Source organism: Zalophus californianus, chromosome 4 (genome assembly GCF_009762305.2).
Source record: "Zalophus californianus isolate mZalCal1 chromosome 4, mZalCal1.pri.v2, whole genome shotgun sequence".
Taxonomy (NCBI): Eukaryota; Metazoa; Chordata; class Mammalia; order Carnivora; family Otariidae; genus Zalophus; species Zalophus californianus.
Genome location: NC_045598.1, coordinates 53,674,421 through 53,692,920, shown reverse-complemented (window position 1 = coordinate 53,692,920; position 18,500 = coordinate 53,674,421). Strand labels below are relative to the sequence as shown.

Here is an 18,500-nt window from a genome sequence, read left to right as displayed (position 1 = left end):
CCCCAAACTTACACTTTTTAAAAATGTAGGTAAAGTCCTGAAATTTAAGTTCTTCACCAATTCTTAAAAAAAAAAACAAACAAGCAGACATTTGTTTTCTACTTCTGCAAAAACAAGAAACAGATAACTTCAGTGGAAATTTGTAAGAGCCACTTTAGGAAGCACAAAGGAGAAAATAACTTCCCAATTATAATGACTGGATAAGACATTTTATTCACATGTAGCTAACAAAAAACAAAATAGGAAAGTTTGCTGCTGTTGTTGTTGTTGTGGATGATGTTTTAAATCTCAAAACAGGAGATGCTGTTTAAGTATCAGATGTATGACTTCTCCAGGCATATCCATTCTCAGCCCCAGAGGAGGATTCTCAACGCATCCAGTGTGCTTTCTACATGAAAATGCATATGTACAAACCGTTGGACCAGAGAAGTTTCCTTGGGAACTGTTTTTTTCTTTATGGTTATGTTGATATTAAATTTCTACTAAAACTTTGACTTTACACTTAGTTGGGCAACACAAAGAAATAACTAGCTCAGTTTCTTTGTCATCTAGCTGCCTAAATCCACTGGTAAGACATCAGATCTTCCCCAAATGTTTCACGCATAGGGAGGACACATTATTCGTTAAGTAGTATTTTACATCAGTTCATTTTCTTCTGTAGTGCACAAAAAGACTTTTCTTTAGAGTATGTACAGCAGTTTTTTTAAAGTGTTGAGTTTTCTCCCTTTTCCAATACAGCCATTATTGATGATCCATGGCCCCACACCCACCTCCACCCACGGGAGCGTTAGCCACAGCAAAGCTGTAATTAGGAACTGGATTCCGTCCAGTTTGCATATATCTCTGGACTGCTTCTCTTCAACCACAGTTAAGTATAGGCTCAAAACTGGTCATAGTCACGTTAAGATTGTCCAAACAAAATACTGGGAAAATTAATCTGCTAAAATTAAACATTTTAGTTTAATAATGTACATAAAGGTCTTTATTAAAGTATAAATGACACGTTTTATTTAAAAAGTAATCATCCTCATCATACACATACAATTCCTTCTAAAGCAGTCGTGGAGATCTTTCACGTCACGTTCGGAGTTACACACGTTTCACTGGCTCTGTTCCAGAAGCACGGCCACCACAAAGCAGGTTGTAATTCATGAGCTATTATACACTGGGATTTTTGCAAATAAGGTATTTCATGACGCAGCATGGGGAAAAAAATTTAAAACACACAACTTACATCCATTTACAGAAATAACAGTTCCCAGTTGTGAACTAATTACTATGCTTGGAAAATGCTAGCATCCTCATAAAAATCTTGTTAAATTATGGTGCAAAATCTGAATTTTTTGCCAACTTGGAAAAGGGCACATTTTTGTGATGTCTCCTAAGCATTTCCCTGAGAGCATAAGGAATGTTATTAACTTAATGAAACGCTTCAGCTTCTAGAAGGGTCTTCATCAAGGGAATACCTCAGAGGCAAAGATTTCTTGAGGACTGTAAGAAAAATCTGTGGGTTTCTAAGTGGAGGAAAAGAAACAACCATGAAAAGTACAACCAGCTGAGAACTCACCCGGAGGAAGGGGTGAGAGAGATGAGAGGGTTGCCCCTAACCCAAATATTATTTTCCTTCTATAAACTGCTGGAATGCTTTTTCCACTTTACTTTGAAACTCTGCCATTTGCTGTGAGTGAGCCACTGGGTTCCAAGGCACTCCCTTGTAAAATGCAGCTGCAGCAGGGCTTGGGAAGTGCCCACAGCACTGGTAAGTTCCAGGGGAGGGAGGAGATGATCACAAGTTTCTTTCTGGGAAGGAGTCTGACCAGCACCGCACCGTATCAGCCATATTAAGACAACTGACTGGTAGGAGCAGAGAGGTGGGTGATCTGGACATAGGAGGAAGCCAGCAGGTGGGGCAGGCTGGGAGGAAGGCCCCGCACCAGAAGAGGAGGCCAGCAAAACTCAGAGGAAAGTACCTGGACCCCAAGGGCATTAGGGGATGGGAAGTGCTGCAAAAATGAAAGAAAGACCTTTGTTCTTAGGAAAAGAGGTGAAAATTTACACTTTGCTTTCTCCACCCTGTTCATGCTACCCTGCTTCCGAGCCCCAAAACTCAGGCAGGTTCCCTGAGCATTAGAAGTCAAAGACAGGAGGGGTTAGCCTGCCTCAGAAGGCTTGGTCTGGGAACTCAATCACCAATCTCCCACTTTCTGTGGCAAAATGTTTCAAAGTCCACCTGTAAGCCAGTTGTCTGGAACATGACAGAGAATCCCTTCACATGACAGAGAATCCCTTTACAAGATTACTTACTTGTGAGCAATTCTCTATGTGTAGTCTCAGTTTTAGAATGTAATCAATGTGCTCTGAATCTCCAAAATATTTTCTAAGGTATACAGAAAAAAAACGAACCTTTTATAAGGAAAAAAAATGCCCAACATTTGTGTCATCAAAAGGAAACTTTTGTATTGTACATTCATACATGGTAATACTTCCTATCGACATTTATTACTTAATTGACACTTAAGCACTAAGAATAATGTTCGTTTTTAAACACAGAGCAAATTCTACAATCTATCACTTCAATAAACCCATTCCATTATTAGGGAAGAGTTACAAATATTCTCTATTCAAGTACTTTATATCATTCTGGAAATACAATCAAGAGGCAATGCTTTAAGGCTACATATTAAGGCTACCTTGGTTATTTGAAATATGTATAAGTAACAAAGACACTTTTGCAAAAGGGGAATATAAATTAAACACTATTTCCATTTTAGGAAAAGAAATATTATCACAAGCCAACAAGACACTCAAAATGGTATCTTAAAATTTATTGCTATAACTGAACAATAATCTATTGCTCAAACTGCCCATTTCCGAACACCAAGAGATTCTCACTTTATCTTTTAAGCAAGGCTACATCAGAATAAAGACTTTTGAAATTAAACTTTCTTTTGTGTTAAAAGAGAAATTTATTACAATAAAATAAGTGCAAGTGTTATTAAAAATGCTGATTAAAATTATAAAGTGTCTATATAATTTTTCTAGTATAAATACTTGGAAGTAACATCAACAATTCTGTACGTACATAGAATTTTGAAAACATAAGATCATGCACAAGGCCAAAATATAACTGCACACTGTCCTTTTAGGTATCACCATTCTCTTCTCCTGGTCCCAGATCACTCCAGAATGTGAAAATGTATACTAATTCCTCAGATTCCGAACTTCAAAATTTCAGTGTTTTCAATGTATATCAGTTATCACACATTGACAATGCTTTGAAGTCATTATACTCTCACCAAGTGGTTCTAGTTCCCATATTTCCCTTTCTCAACAGACTTTAGACAAAAAGTTGAACTAGAAAAACTGCTTAGAGGAGCCAGCGTGACAGGTATTCCCAATGATTCATTTAAAAGTGGCATTAGATGTTTTATAGACCTACAAGGCATGAAAGACAGTAAGTACATCAACATGGGAAGAAAATTAAGCAGCTCACCCTCTGCCTGCTTACTTGGCTCCATGGCTCTATAGAGAGCAAGAGGCAGAGCCGTGAGGAAGTAAGGGTAAGTCGGAACCTTGGGGTATGTGTGTTTGGGAGGGTGGAGGTGGACAGCGTCACAGAGAAGCAGCTGGGGAGAAGTGTGTGATTATAAAGGGAAATGAAACAGTATCACCTGTTTGCTCTTGCCCACCCTGCTAAAGCAGGGACTGGCTCCAGCCTGGCCTCCCTCGGTGCATGTAAGTGGGGCTCTGGGGTGATTCTGTTCCCCCAGCACCGTGCAAACAGCCACTGCCTTTCAGACAGTGTGAGAATAGTTCCACAAACGTGAGGAACAAGATTTTCGGTTTGGACATTTCACAAATACCAAAGAGACTCGGAAAACAATTTTTACAAATGAGCCACTTAATGCCCAGAGAGGTTAAGTGGTTCAGCCAAAGGGAAGACAAGGATGCTAGATGTGATTAAGTATTCCTCTATGACGGCACTTATCACACTTGCATGTACATATAATTCATTTGGGATCTCATCCAAAATGCGCTGGGTCCCTGGTGGGGCCTCTGATTCCGGACGTACTGGCTCCTGGGAGAGGCCATTGCTGTTCGGACCACACTCTGAGAAGCAAGGATCTATCTACAACACAAAGAGGGAGCCACCTCCGTCTCTCTGGGCCACAAGTACATCTTGGAAGTCCTGGGCAGAACGGAGACTTGCTCCAGTGTTATCTGCCTACCCAGGCACATCCCCGGGCAAAAGGTGCATTGCACGAGTGAGCAGCTATCTACAAGACTGTGTTCATGTGTTTTCTGAGAGCACCATTAGTATATGAACAGCCAAACAAGTAACATAATTCAACTTGAGAAAATGGAGAGGTCTGCTGGCTGGAAATAAAACTAATCTTTTTCTCATGTAGTCCTTCTTACAATGAATAGGATATAAAGGTATAAAAAAATAGCATATGAAATTTTATAATAAAAAGCCACATGTGCACACAAATACATATAGTATGACTTCTAAGAAATAAAATGCATTTTATCAGAATAATGTGCTACCACTGCTCCCAGCTAAAATCATCTCCTCTTCCAAATACAAGGAAAAAACCTTGAATTGTAAGGAAAATGACTGCATTGCCTGCCAGCACAAGGCCACAGGCTCCCCATTTGATCTGAAACACAAGAAAAGAGGATTAAATCTTTACTTTCTTCATATTGCACTCTTTGAAAGTCTCTGTTATTTTCTGCATTAGAATCATCCAATGAAATATTACATAAAACTGCTAAAAAGGCTTAATGATGTAATAGGCGGGAGAGAGTGAACTATTCAGTAATTAGCCTAATTACCTCGTGAGGCTTGATAATTAAGTCTGTATCATCCTTATCATTTTCCCCATTAGACATATTTCTCAACTTGTTTTTAGTAGACGATGATTGCCTTAAGTAAAATACAAGCAGCCAGAATATAAAGGGTCCAATTATAATATTGGGTACTGAAAGTTCTATACCCATTGCCTTCTTTCAGAAAAATAGGAATTGGAGAGTTATGGATTAGTCTGTTTCTTTTTTAAGCTTTAAATAATAATCTGCATACCAATGAAAACAGCTTTCCAGCTTGGCAGATGGTTCCACAGAGGCACAGGAGGGGATGAGAGTACCCTCTAGTGGGCATTTTTTGTTTTAATTTAACCAGTAGAAAGAAAACCTCAATGAAAGGGGTTCTTCAAAAAACATGATGCATAAAACAGAAATCCTTACAGCCAAACATAAGAAGCACTATTCTAAGGCACAAGAAGAACAAGGTCGTGACGATTTTGCATTCAAATACCTTCAGTGCTTCTCCATTATCTAGATAGAGTTCAGACTGGCATGGCATTCAAGAGCCTGCCCAACTGGGCTTCACTAGCCTTTCTAGCCTCGATCTCAACCACATCCTTTTGGCTCCATCATACTGAACTGTTCTTTATACTACATATTGCCTTTTCACACTTGGGTGCCATTCCATAGAACAGCCTTCCCTACTTTAATCAAAACCTTATTTATCCTTAGAGGTCTACATCAAATGCCAGTTGGAATTTCTCTCTTCCTGGTGCTCCTATTGTGATCATGTTTCAATTACCACACATAATACATTTATAGTGTACTTACCCATCAGGCTAGTTTCTGTGTTCTCTGGAACAGAGACAGTATCTAGCTCTTATTCCTGGTATCTTACAAATAGCAGATGTTCCAAAGATTCAATGCCCCAAGTAAGACACCCAATGCCCCAAATAAGAGTTTCATGAAATTGAAACAGTATGTAGTGAGGGGAAATAAAAGCAAGTAGGATGAAAGACAGTGAATGTCAAAGAAGTGAATAAATTATACCCACAATGTGTGTTTTGGAGACAAAAAGAAAAATTTTATATTAGCTGTGAAGATGGCATCTTATTCACTGTATCTTCTAGAGGCCATGTAGTAGTCCCTCAAAATATGCCAAATGTATTGGGTTGAAAATTGTGTCCATGATCCTATTTGCAGAAGAATGTGATGTGATGCTCACTTTGGAACCAGAAGAGCACTGCTATCATAGTCTCCGTGGATTGCCCTAAGAGGCAAGGACTTAAGTACAATTCCAGAAAATAGCTTAAAGTCGAAAAAGCAAGAAATCACATGGTCTGGCTAAAAGTTGTGAGAGAAACAAAGAGAGCATTCGGAAAACATGGCCAAGACACTGAGAGGGAGATCTACAATGGAAGAGAGAAACTAAAAACACGTCTGGATTTGAGTATTAAGCCTAAGCACTGGAAATGAAATCGATGTTCTGGACACAGGCCTCTGAAGTAAACTCAGCAACAACTGGGCAAAACAATAGAAGACAAAACTTACCACAGACACACGGGCAAGAATAACAGGAAATCCAAAGGCAGAGACAACAATTCCAGTAGTGAAAAAATACGCCAGCTCCCGGCAGGCACTACTTGTGGCGTCGGAGTCATAAGTTGCTCTTTTGGCAATGAAATAGGGGATGGGAGAGATGACATGAAATATCAGGACAAACAAGGGCCAGTAAACGCTGTCGGGTGGACCCAGAAGAAACGCAGAAAGAGAAGTTATGGTTACATTTTAAAGACACGCTGCCATTTCAAAGTCAGAAGCATCTTCAATGTCTAGGTCAAACAATCATTCATTTAGTTGTCAATACTCGTACATGAGATGATTTATACCAGGAACAGATAAGATGTAATGATTAAAAATTACTAGTCCGTTAATACGTATATAGTTTACATGGTGTTTAAAAAAAAAAAACAACTACACAATGTGTAATCTAGAATCTTTATTGTTTTCCGTTATTAGTGAGCTGTAAATTTTTTTTTTAAGATTTTATTTATTTATTTGACAGAGAGAGAGCACAAGCAGGAGGAGCTGCAGGCAGAGGGAGAAGCAGGCTCCCCGCTGAGCAGGATTCCAGGACTGAGCCACCCAGGTGCCCCCTGAGCTGTAATTTCTTAAAGACAGAATCTTCACTTAGTGAAGATGACTTCATCTAGTTATCTTTGCTTTCCCTACAGAACACAGTACAGTGCTTTGAACATGCTAATTCAGTAGAGGTCTTTTGAGTATATGCATGTTGGAAACCCTTCAGTGGCTTAGAAAAACCCAGATTCCTTGCCCTGGCCTAGAAAGCTTTGTATGATCCATTCATTTTGTGCCATCTTCTCTTCATCCACTCAATAGCCACACCAGCCTTTTTTCTGTTCCTTGAACATCTGAGCTCATCCCTGTCTTAAGGCTTCTGCACTAGCCATGCCCTCTGCTTGGAATGCTCCCCTCCTGCTCTTCGCATTGTCTGGCTCCTTCTTATGTAATCTAAACTGAGAGGTCTCCTTCTACAAGTGGCTCTCCCTAACCATTTAATTTTATTTATTTATTATTATTATCATTTTTTATTGAAGTATAGTTGACACACAATGTTACAATAGTTTTCAGGTGTACAACACAGTGATTCAACAAGTCTATACATTATGCTATGTTCACAAGTGTAGCTACCACCTGTCTCCATAGATCACTATTATGATGCCACTGACTCTATTTCCTATGCTGTGCCTTTTATGTGCCTTTTAACCCCGTGACTTATTCATTCCATAACTGGAAGCCTGCATCTCTCACTGCCCTTCGCCCATTCTGCCCATCCCTCCACCTCCCAAACCAACCATCAGTTTGTTCTCCTCAATAAGTGGTGGTAGGAAACCTGAATAGCTACATGCAAATGAATGAAACTGGACCACTTTCTCACAACATATATAAAAACAGACTCAAAATGGACTAAAGACCTAAAAGTGACATCTGAAACCATAAAACTCCTAGAAGAAAACACAGGCAATAATCTCTGACATCAGCCTTAGTAACATTTTCCTAGATATGTCTCCACAGGCAAGGGAAACAAAAGCAAAATTAAACTACTGGGACTACATTAAAATAAAAAACTTTTGCACAGTGAAGGAAACCATTAATAAAACGAAAAGGTAACCTACTGAATGGGAGAAGATATTTGCAAATGATATATCCAGTAAGATGTTAATATCCTAAATATATAAAGAACTTATACAATTCAACACCAAAAAAAACCCCAAGTAATCCAATTTAAGAAGGGCAGAGGACCTGAACAGATATTTTTCCAAAGAAGAAATACAGATGGCCAACAGACACATGAAAAGATGCTCAACCATCACTCAACAACAGGGAAATGCAAATCAAAACCACAATGAGATATTATCTTACACCAGTCGGAATGGCTAGTATCAAAAAGACAAAATAAAACAAGTATTGGCAAGAATGTGGAAAAAAGGGAACCCTTGTGCACTGCTGATAGGAATGCAAATTGGTGCGACCACTGTGAAAAACAGTATGGAGGTTCCTCAAAAAAAAAAAAAAAAAAATCAGAGTTACCATATGATCCAGTAATTCCACTACTGGGTATCTACCCAAAGAAAACAAAAAAACACTAATTTGAAAAAGACATATGCATATCTATGTTCACTGCAGCATTATTTATAATAGCCAGGATACAGAAGTAACCCAAAAGTCCATCAATAGACGAAGAGATAAAGAAGATATGGGAGATACATACACACACACACACACACACACACACACACACACACACACACACACACACGAATATTACTCAGCCATAAAAAAGAATGAGATCTTGCATTTGTGATGACATGGATGAACACAGAGGATATCATGTTATGTGAAATAAAACTGACTATCCATTTTAAATACTTCAAGTTACCCTAAGTACACTGCTCTCTTAACTTTTTGCACACACTTATCCCTATTTGATATTTCCTTGTTATGTGAACAAGAATCTAATTTGTCTTAATCAATCACCATTTATCTCCATGGCCTAGAATGAGGTATTCCATTAATACTTACTGAATAAACAAAATGACTTTTACATATGAAAGTTATAAAAATAAATATGCTTACTAGCAAAAATTTTAGATAGCTTTTACTGTAAGAGGCAACTATAATACTGTAATGTTTTGCATTATTTTAAAAATTGCCATCTGCTTTTCAATTACATTTTCTCTATAACTACTTCAAAAATATGTTTCTCCATCAGGTAGATGTTTATTGTGCTTCATTCCTTAAGTGAAAAAAAGCACAGTCTCTACTCACGTTTAGATAGCCACATCCCAGAAATACATAGCACCACGATGGAGACCCACCCTGAGAGCCGGCACCTCTAAGCGGAGGTTGTGGTAAAGCTACACTGTGATGAAAGCTTCTTTCAGCCACAGATTAGGAGTGCAGGATAGTAACCAGAAAGCAAGAAGGGAAAGGAACCTTCATCAAGAGGACTCAGGATGTAAACATTGAATTTTAACTCCTGACTTCAAATTACAGGGATTTTTGTGTGTTTCAAGAATCACCAAACAGTATCGGTGAAGGGCCTTTAGAGATTCTCTAGTTCAAAGTCCTTATTTTACCAGTGAGGAAATGGAGATACAGAGAGGAGAAGAAGTCTGGAATAGAGCCAGCTGGGACCTGACATGCCCACAGCCAGGAGCTCTTAATTCTTCCTAGAACACAGTGAGAGTTTTCTGTAGAACAACGTAGGAGACTAAATTCCCATTCACAGTAAGCCATCAATATTCACCTACAAGAACTGTTAATATAGAAGCAACCTTGTTTATACACAAAATTTAAATATTAAATGTTAACTCTTCAGAAAACATGTAGGCCAGAGATTGGCAAACTTCTTCTGCAAAGATCAAACAGTAAATATTTTAGACTTTACAAGCTGCAAGCTCTCTCTCTCAACTACTCTGTCCCTGTAGTAGAAAAGTAGCCAAAAATAGTACCTAAATGAGCGTCGCTGAGTTCTGATAAAATGTTAATTACAAAAATAGGCATCAGGCCATGTTTGGCCTGTGTGCCAGTTTGCTGACTCCTAATGTAGACGATAATCCCGGGTTATCATCGTTAAGATACAAAACTAATTTCTCAACCGACTGAGCCACCCAGGCACCCCTGGGGTGAGAGATTTGAACTCATCAATATCCTACTGACTTGCTCCAGTTGGTTTAAGTTAGTTCCATCATCTTCTGTGCAGTTAGTTGCTCACGCCAATCACCTGGGAGGCAACCCCAAACCCTTTCCCCTTGCTGAACCCTGACGTCAGTTAACAAAACCTGTTAGTTCTGCCAACCTGGATTTCTCTCCTTCCTTTCTTCCCACTGCTACTGCCATGGCCCTACATTCTGCCTGACTTATGACAGCAGTGCCCTGCTAACTCACCCTGGCTGCACTCTCAGCACCTTGCTACCCACACTCACACTTGGGTCAGATTGACCTTCTTAAAACGTAAACCCCCTCACCCTCTAAACCTATTCTCGAGATACTTCTCCAGCTCCTACTGCCTGAAGTATAAAATCTCACCTCCTTCACATGGCATACAGCGCCCTAAAGGCTGACTGATTCCACATCCTTGACCAACCCTTCTTCTGCCCACCCCAGCTACACTCTATGCTCTACCATAATGAACCACATGTGGTTTCCTCAACAGTCTATATGCTTTCATGTCTGTGAGCCTCAGCATAGGACTTCCCTACTGCCCAAAGTCCTCCTTCCCCAGTTATCCGCATGGCCTGCTTCCTTATTTCCTTTACATTTCTGCTCACATGGTACCCTCTCCAAGAGGCCTGCCCTGACCACTCTCTCCCAGGCCTCTGTGCCCTTTATCCTTTATTCTTCATAACATTTCTGCCACTGATAGAATGGACATTTTTGAATCCGTTTATTGTCTGTCTCCCCCACTGAAATACACCCTCTAAGAGAGCAGGGCCTTGGGTCTCTCAGCCCTTAATCCTCCGTTCCCGTAACGGTGGCTGCTACATGGTAAGCACTCGACCAACTGAATAAAGAAATTTTGTTGAATGTTCCCTCTGCCTGGAATGCCCTCCTCTAACTCATCAGCCCCACAAACTCTTATGCAGGCACCACGTCTCGGCTTAAGGAGCACTGCTTCTCTGCAGCTCTCCCTGACTCTCCCAGGGAGACTCAAATACGCCTTCTCAAAGCGCTCAGTGTCCTTTGCACTCAACTCCACTACAGATCAACTGGATTGCTGCCTGCCTGCCTCTCAGGCACAACAACTGTGAGATCCTTAAGGACAGGACTGTGTCTCTTCATTCTTGTATCCCCAGCTGGTCCAGAGTAGGTGCTCAGTCAGTGCTTACTAAATGAATAGATCAAGTTTAAAAAGAACTTTTCTCTCTGTACAGATACAACTGACCCGTGAAGGGACCTGGACTTCACCTGGTGCTACACTGACCAAACTTGCTAACACTCATACTAATGGTGATGAAGGTACAAAAACAGGAATAGTTCTTTTGGAGATGATAACTTACCCATAATCTTCTAAGGCACATCCCAGCATGAGAAAAGTCAGCCCAATAGCTCCACTGAAGGATAATGCCACGAGAGCTGTGAAAAATAAAACCAAGAGTTAAAGATCCCAGATCAGTGGTTGCCAGGGGCTAGGGGAGGAGGGGAGGAGTGGGGGAGTGCTTACTAATGGGTATGGAGTTTCTTCTGCGGGTGATGAAATGTTCTGGAATTAACTAGTAGTGATGGTTGCACAACCTTGTGAATATACTAAAAACCCCAGAATTTTACACTTTTTTTTTTAAGATTTTATTTATTTATTTGACAGAGAGAGCACAAACAGGGGGAGCAGCAGAGGGAGAGGGAGAAACAGGCTCCCCGCTGAGCAGGGAGCCCAACGTGGGGCTCAAGCCCAGGACCCCGGGGTCATGACCTGAGCAGAAGGCAGACGCTTAACCAACTGAACTACCCAGGCACCCCCAATTTTACACTTTAAAAGGGTTAATTTTATGGTATGTGATTTATACCTCAATAAAAACATTCAATTAAAGAAAGAATTAAAAGGTTCCCAATTTAAGCAAAGATAGTGATTTACCTATTTCATTAGCTGATGTCACATTTGACTGGCAAATGACTGCCTATGCCCACCACTTTAAAATCATTAGGTGAGAAAGGTCTCAAGCATTTCCCAACCCCTATCTAATACATAAATTCCCTCTTTTCATCATAAGAGGCCAGCCAGCCTGTCTGCACAACTCCAGTGAAGGGAACTCACGACCACCTGAGGCAGATCATCTTCTTCTGACAGTATCCAAATGCTGAAAATCCTCTCTTTAAATTATATCCCAAACTACCTCACAGTAATATACATACCCTTTGATCATTTTGCCTCCCCCAACCACAGTACTTCAATATTTGAAGACTGCTTTCTTCATAGAAAGTTATTCCCAACTAGTATCCACCAAATAAAATATTTATTCCCTGCATTTGTTCAACACTAATCTCTGAGGGGGCAGGAACGTATTTGTCCTTGTAACTCTGCTGAGTGGGAGACAGAGCATTAGGGCCGTTAAAGAATCTTGAGCTCTGAGTCACCACCAACAGGGGTTCAAATCTTAACACTGCCACCAACTGGTTGTGTGACCTCAGAGAGAAACTGAACCTCTCTCCATCTGATTTCTCACCTGTGAAATGGGAATAAACGGTACCACCTTATCATGGAGCTGATGGGAAATAAAGGAGATAATCTATGGGAAGTGTCTGGCAAAAGGAGGTGCTCCATAAAGAAAGGTTGCCTGATGAAGGATCTGCTCTTTTTAGCAACGTTCTTTCCCAAAGGTATAAACCCAAAGCACAGGACACAATTTAGCCAAATTTCCTTCTGAAAAAAATCCATAATGCTCAAAATTATTCAGTAACTTAATTAACATTTTGATTGCTTCCTTTTACTTTAAGAGATTTGGGAAGACTGTCTTATAGGAAGATGCCAAGGTGCTTTTTAAAAACATCTGCAAGTATACAGACATTAGGGGACAAGGAAGGGCTGTCAATTTTTTTAATTTTTATATTTTTCCATGTAGTACATGTCACTCTTTAAAGAAAAGCTTACAAAACTAACTTTTCACATTTTTCATGACAGATGGTCTTTTCCTGATTGGCACTGTGCCTGACCATCTGCATCACTCCCTCCTGCAGACCTTTCAAAGCTAGGAACCATAGATGTCTTCTCTCTGTTCTGTGACACTGATCTCTCAAGGGTCACAAATGTACCTCCAGCTGATTCTTTTTTTTCTTTTTTCAGGAATCACATCCTCTGCCATCTTTTAAAGTTGGATCTAACCAGGAATCCAATTTCATTTCTTTCCACTGTACATTTCTACTGAGACACTGCATTCAACCCAAAGCTCCCTGGTACCACAAGGGCCAAGCCACATCTGATGTTGCAGCCCAGAACAGGTCCTAAGAACTAGGCCTGCACCTCCTACTCCACTCGGGACTTCTCTGCCTGGGTAGCCAACAAGGACCTCAAATTCAACATGTGTTAAACTGAAACATCCCACCCTCTCCTTCCAAACACACTTCTTCCCTTTAAGTTCTATCTTTTTTTTTTTTTAAGGTTTTATTTATTTATTTGACAGAGAGAACAAGCACAAGCAGGGGGAGCGACAGGCAGAGGGAGAGGGAGAAGCAGGCTCCCCACTGAGCAGGGAGCCGGATGTGAGGCTGCATCCCAGGACCCTGGGATCATGACCTGAGCCGAAGGCAGATGCTTAACCGACTTGAGCCACCCAGGCGCCCCTTTAAGTTCTATCTTGAAAGAACAACCAACACTATCATCACACTCTGTCTTAGAGAAAATTAGCAAGTCAAGGTGACTCAATCTCCCAGTTGTCACTCACACCTACTGCTATAGACTGAATGAGTGTATCCCCTCCCCAGACTCATGTTAAATCCTAGTGCCAATGTCATGGTATTTGAAGCTTCCGGGAGGCGATTAGGTCATGAAGGAGGGGCCCTCATGGATGGGACTCCGGAGCTCCCTTGCCTGCTCTACCACGTGAGGAGGACACAGCGAGAATACCGCAGTCTATAAATCACTAAGCAGACATTCACCAGACCCTGAATCTGTTGACACCTTGATCTTGGACTTTTCGGGACCCAGGACTGAGAAATAAACGTTTGCTGTTTATGCCACCCAGTTTCTGGCATTTTTGTTAGAGTAGCCCTAAAGGAATGAGATGTCCACCCTCTTCTCTTGAACCCGCCCTCACCATCTCACACCTGCCTCCAACTGTGACTCTTGCAATCCATCCTCCACGTGGCAGGCACTGATCTCTCAAATAAACAGCGATGGTATCGCCCCTTTACAGCTGCTCTCACAGCCTGCGGAGTTGTTTGGCACATGTTCTCTCCACTTGGAAAAAACTCCGTCCTTGCTCCATTTACCTTACTGACCTTTTTAGATTCAATGCAAAATTGCCTCTTTAGTGAAAGCAGTCCTCTTTCTCCCAGGAGCAGGGTTAAATAATCCCATTTGTGTGAGTTTCCTGGGGCTGCTATAAATGTACTACAAAGTGGACCCTTTAGAACCAGAGGATTTTATTTTCTCACAGTTCTGGAGCCTTGATGTCTCTAATCAAGGTGTTGGCAGGGCCATGCTTCCTCTGAAGGTTCTAAGGCAAGAAACTTTCCTTGCTTTTTCCTAACTCCTGGTGGTCACTGGCAATCTTTGGTGCTTCTTGGTGTCTACCTGCATCGTTCCAGTTTTTGCCTCTGTTTCCATGTGGTGTTCTCCCTATGTCTCTACATGCAAATTTCCTTTTTTACAAGGACACCACTCATTGGATTAGGGCACACTCTAATCCAATATCATCTTAACTTGAAACATCTGCCAAGATCCTATTCCCAAATAAGGTCACATTCACAGGTACTGGGGAGTTAGAACATGACCACTTCTTTTGAGGGATACAATTCAATCCACAACACCATCACTGTGCTCCTCCTGTTATCTAAGCACACCTTGGCCACTTCAACAGTAATATAATTATTTCCAGTTCTGTCACCCCAAAATTACTTTTATCTTTTTATCCCAAGTCATAGGCATACTGTATAGTCCCTCAATAAAAGGTGAACTATCTGTAAAATGCTTTTTTCCTTTAGTCCTTTTCCATTTCAGAGTCTATCTTCTTTTTCACTACAACACAATTTCTACCACATTTACACATAACCATTTTTATTATTTGATAGTTTGGGGGCATGACTAAACAGCACAGTGCAGTACTGAGATACTAATTATCACCTGTTCTGCACTGGCTTCAAACAGACATGTCACACACTGGACACCGTCCAAGTATATCGTATTTACTAAACTGATATAAAAGTCAGCCAGAAATAATGATAAAATGTGTCTGCCGCTAAGAGCTCACATACTCAAATTTCAGAGTGCACACACATGCACGCAAATCTCTCTATACATGTTTATAGCAGATACTGATTAACCAGGAAAATCCTTGGGTACAAATTCCAAAGAGGACAGTAATTCCAACATAGAAACAAGTTACACTACTCAATCAAACATTAGAAATCGAATGGTTTCCCACGAAAATAACAGGAAGCCTTCCAATAGCCTCTCCCACCGCTGCCATCTCCCATTTCTCTAAAGGCATACAGATAAGGGAAGGGGTATTCTCGGTACCCCCTTTTTTAACTACCCCATTCAAAAACGTACTGTGCAAACACTACTTTCTTGTCCGTCCATAAACACTAAAGAAAGTAGCGATAACATTCCACCTAATCCACAACTACGAGAAATACAGAATTTCTGGGGGCTTTCCGTTGCCTGCAGTCAACTCTGCTCAACTGGAAAAATTCAGTACGGAGAAGATTAAGAGCCCCGGTACCGAGAAGACTAGAGACAATGGCTGCTCTGGAGGAAATGGGAAACTGCGGAGCTGCAGGAAGAGGGAGGAGAGGCGTTAGGGTGGACATGTCAGGAAGTGGAAACCCAGTCTGTTTAAAACTCGGCAGAGGTGGGGGCGGGGGGGCGCTCCGAGGAACTGAGGAGCCGGGAGGTAATGCCAAGGGCCAGGCCGGGTGTCCCGGGAAGGCACCGCTCCTGGCTCCGCCTGGAGGGCCCCGGAGAGCCTGGCAAGAGCGTGAAGACCAGTGAGATTCCACCCGCACCCCGCGGGGCAAAGGGAGAGGGCGAACGCCTCCCCCCGCCCCGAGAGGCAAGGAGGGCGGCGGGCCTAGGGGATGCCGTTCCCCGCCCACGCGGTGAAGGCTCAGTTCCAGGCTTAGCCCGGGACGGAGGCGACACCCCACCGCAGGACCAGGGAGCGAGCGGGGGGCCACGCATATACCTTTAACACCCGCCATATCTCCCGAGCTGGGGCCGCGGCTGCTTCCGGCTTCCTGCCACGGCCCGGCTGCAGCCCAGACCCGGCCCCGCACCGCACCGCGGGTCCCGGGCCCGCCCCTTCACACGGAGCCCCGCCCCTGCCGGTCCAGATCCGCCCCGCCCCGCTCCCCAGAGCCCCGCCCCTGGGGTCCGAAACCCGTCTCGCAGAGCCCCGCCCCTGCCGGTCCCGATCTTCCCCGCCCCTCCACCCGGAGCCCCGCCCCTGTTGGTCCAAGACTCACCTCGCAGAGCCCCGCCCCTGGCGATCCCGATCCTCCCCGCCCCGCCACGCACAGCCCCGCCCCTGCTCGTCCAAGATCCGCTACGCCGAGCCCCGCCCCTGCCGGTCCCGATCCGCCCCTGCCGGTCCCGATCCGCCCCTCCCGGTCCCGATCCGCCCCTCCCGGACACGCACAGCCCCGCCCTGTTTGTCCAGGATCCGCCACGCGGAGTCCCACCCATGCCAGTCCCTTGTGGGTTTCAAGTTCACTCCAGATGCATACAGCCCGGCCGCTGGGGTCTTGATCTCTCCCGGCCTCGCCACTCAGAGCCCTGCGCCCGCCGTTCCCTATCGCCTCTGCCCCTCCTCTCAGAGCCGGATCCCAGCGGGTCCCAAGCTCACTCCCGCCACGCAGGGCCCCCCCCGCGCCGCGCAAAGCCCCGCCCAGTTCGTCCATAATCCCGCCTCTAGCCCGCAGAGTTCCGTCCCACCCAGTGATCCAGGTCCTGAACTTGTCCTGGAAACGAAGTCTCAGCGTGTAAACCCGACCTTGCCGCTGGAGCCCTCCTCCTAGATCCTGAGTCCTACGGGTAATCCCCGAACCTGCCCCACGTTCACTCCTTCAATCCGTCGGCTGGCAACTGTCGCTGACAACAGTAAGACGTCGGCTGGGGCCTCGGCTCCTCCCGCACCGCTGGGTCCCCGGGCCAAGACACTCCAGCGCAGCCAACCCAGTGCAGGTCCAGCGCAACCAAGACCCAGAATTGCGGTTCCTGGCTACAAGGAATCTCTGCCTGAGGGTGGAGAACGAGAAAGTGGGGAGAAGGAAGGAGGGAAATTACAATCGGTAGGGAAGGAAGGGACACCCACTTACTGAGCAGCATTATTCTCTGAGCCCCAACGTGCTTCTGTGCTTCTGTGTGTGTGCGGGTCTGCGTTTACCTGACTGTGACTGCTTCCGAGCTGGAGATGGGAGCACCAGAGAAAAGGCCCCGAGGAGACATCCCTCCTGAAGATCTTGGCATTTGCATGGACCTGCCTTGCTTAATACTAACTTAACACTTTTCAAGCGCTCGTTTTCTCCCTTACACCCTGGTTTATTTAGAGAGACAAAGACCAATAACCTCTTTTCCGTCTGAAACGTTCATGAACCTTTTTTTTTTTTTAAAGATTTTATTTGTTCCTTTGTGAGAGAGACAGAGAGAGAACAAGCAGGGGGAGTGGCAGGCAGAGGGAGAGAGAGAAGCAGACTCCCTGCTGAGCAAGGAGCCTGATGCGGGACTCGATCCCAGGACGCTGGGATCATGACCTGAGCCGAAGGCAGACGCTTAACCATCTGAGCCACCCAGGCGCCCACGTTCATGAACCTTTAAATAAATATTATTCTTACACCTTAGGACCTCAAAGTCTGCAGGTAACCAAGGCCAATTTAAACTTCCTGGGGCCATTTTGTACTTACTTTTCCTCGCAGGAATGGGGAGTTTTGTCTTGGTGGGGCCAATCTGGAAGAGATCTTAAAAGCCATTTGATCCAGTGCTTTATTTTACCTTTATGAAAAGAGGCTCAGAAAAGGTAGGACTTCCAGTTCTTTGGAGGTTGAATTACAGGCCACTTATGCCTCATTATAGCTGAGAACTGCTGCTGCCCCTTTTCTATTGCTTTTTTCTAATTTTCAGAGACTGAAAGATAAAGGGGTTCCCCTGGCTGCCTGAGAAGTACAAATTCTCACCACCACCACCTTTCAGGATTCCCATTCAGTTTACCTTTTGAAAACTGAATTTGTTTTTCTAGCCTGTCCCATTTCTCCTCGTAGATGTAAGGTACACTTATTAAAAACATTGTGTTGCTAATACCTGGCTCACTGTAGACCCCTGTAGGTCCAGAATTACACTGTGCTCTACTTTGTAGCCTGCAATCTACTCAAAATTGTTGAGAATGTCTTTTTCCCTCTTCTGAGTATCGTATGCTTTCTAATACCTGTTAAAGCATTCAGGGGAAACTGCCTATCAGCCA

General features: G+C 43.3%; 1 protein-coding gene across 4 annotated transcripts; it reads right to left on the bottom strand.

Moving 5' to 3' along the window:
- Positions 1-985: 985 nt before the first annotated feature.
- LEPROT lies at positions 986-16,791 on the bottom strand. Of its 4 annotated transcripts, none has more exons than XM_027579418.2 (4): positions 16,771-16,791; positions 11,391-11,466; positions 6,358-6,544; positions 986-4,661 (listed from the first exon to the last, which is right to left on the bottom strand). In XM_027579418.2, the coding sequence occupies exons 2-4, from the start codon at positions 11,417-11,419 to the stop codon at positions 4,545-4,547; spliced, it is 333 nt and encodes a 110-aa protein (XP_027435219.1). In that variant the 5' UTR covers positions 11,420-11,466; positions 16,771-16,791; the 3' UTR covers positions 986-4,544. The 4 variants fall into 4 exon arrangements, with proteins under 4 accessions (XP_027435219.1, XP_027435211.1, XP_027435203.1 ...); XM_027579410.2 differs by having other exon boundaries at positions 16,726-16,782; XM_027579402.2 differs by lacking the exon at positions 16,771-16,791 and adding an exon at positions 16,230-16,355.
- Between the last annotated feature and the right edge of the window lie 1,709 nt (positions 16,792-18,500).